The sequence below is a fragment of the Chanos chanos genome, chromosome 3, assembly GCF_902362185.1.
Source record: "Chanos chanos chromosome 3, fChaCha1.1, whole genome shotgun sequence".
Lineage (NCBI taxonomy): Eukaryota > Metazoa > Chordata > Actinopteri > Gonorynchiformes > Chanidae > Chanos > Chanos chanos.
The window spans coordinates 4,898,578-4,900,000 of NC_044497.1; the positions used below are offsets into that span (position 1 = coordinate 4,898,578).

General features: G+C 44.5%; 1 protein-coding gene across 1 annotated transcript in view; it reads left to right on the top strand.

Moving 5' to 3' along the window:
* Window positions 1–1,170: 1,170 nt before the first annotated feature.
* spata13 (spermatogenesis associated 13) overlaps window positions 1,171–1,423 on the top strand; it is an 11,817-nt gene continuing 11,564 nt past the window's right edge. The window contains exon 1 of the mRNA XM_030769920.1: window positions 1,171–1,356. Within this exon, the coding sequence (XP_030625780.1) occupies window positions 1,273–1,356 (84 nt within the window). The 5' untranslated portion in view covers window positions 1,171–1,272. The remainder of the gene's footprint in view (window positions 1,357–1,423) is intronic.

Genomic DNA, 1,423 nt, shown 5'->3' on the forward strand with positions numbered 1-1,423 from the left:
GACCCATGCGAAAGCCCCAGGGATCTGCAGGCACTTGATAACATCAAGGTCAATTTGGAGGTAAGGTCGGCAACTGAGACAGCAATATAGTCCTTTTAATGCTGATGCATGCTGCCCCTTCCCAGATGTGTTTAATGTAATAGTAAGTTGTGCACAGCTACACTTTGACTGGCATTGTCTGTCAGACCATATTTGGTAAGTTTGTTGGATTTAGAACTTGGAAGTTTTCTTGGGGGAAAAAAAAGAGAACTTAGATTTTTTGTTTTTTAGGAAATACAAAATGTGCCACACCAAATGTTTAGTTTGAGAAAAATGGCCCTCCGTAACATACACACTTGGAGGAGAGCAGTCTCATTCAAGCAAACTAACTTCCAATGCACCTGCCTGACACTTCAGAATAAGTGACAGAACAGAACTGATAATATTAATGAGCTTTTGTACTAGTGTAGAGGTCATTGCTCTTGCCTCATGAAGTGTTGAAAGGTGAGGCAGACTTCAGATAAAAAAAAAAAAAAAGTCAAAGACAAAATGTTAGTCACAATGTAGGCTAAACATTATTGTCACTCTGTTCAAGGTCATGGATGAGGAGGGTTTAATCCCTTGTTGGACAAGGATAATTACAATGATAGAAGACAGTGGTAACAGATAGTATTCAGCCAAGTGTGTGAATTGACCTTGACTGCTTCTGAGATCCAAATCATTATTACACTCATATAATGGTCTCGTCAGACACCTTCGGTATTAAAATACAGTCATATGTAGTCAAAAGAACATTGGACTCATTCACTTTGCCCCAACCCATTTCTCTAATCCCGGCACTTCTACCTGTAGGTCAACCTACCTGTCCGTCAAACCCGCCCTTCCAGCTGATTGGCCACTCGGCCCCAATTCAAGCCTTTACACGTTCCCACACCTATAAACAGTGTCTTAGAATGGTGTCACATGCGTGGTCCTGCCATTGGGCTCTTTTCCGCCAGAGCATGCTGAGTTAACGATTAATCGCTGTTTATGATTGACGTGGGGGTTGCTTAAGCAAGTCTTCTGGGTCTGTGGTTTCCACTTATCAGTGAACACAGCGTCTCCTCCCCTAGACAACAACCCAGAGGCCAAAGTCCAGCCACGGCACAGCAGACCGACACACACACACACACACTCACACACACATACACACGCGCGCGCGCACACACATGCTATCACTGTGACATGTAGAGGTACCTAGTCTGATGCACTTTGAGAGGACAGCCAAGGGATCCGGACTAAGTTTTGTGTTGAATGTCTGAAGCTATGGTGCTGATCCATTGTGTTCCTTTTCAGTGCATATGGAATGCTCCGGAAAGAGATGCGGACGAACAAGAGGTAAGGGCTCGTTCCGCACTTTGGGCCACAGGTCCATTGGTTAGCGTTTACAGTGGACCATAGACGG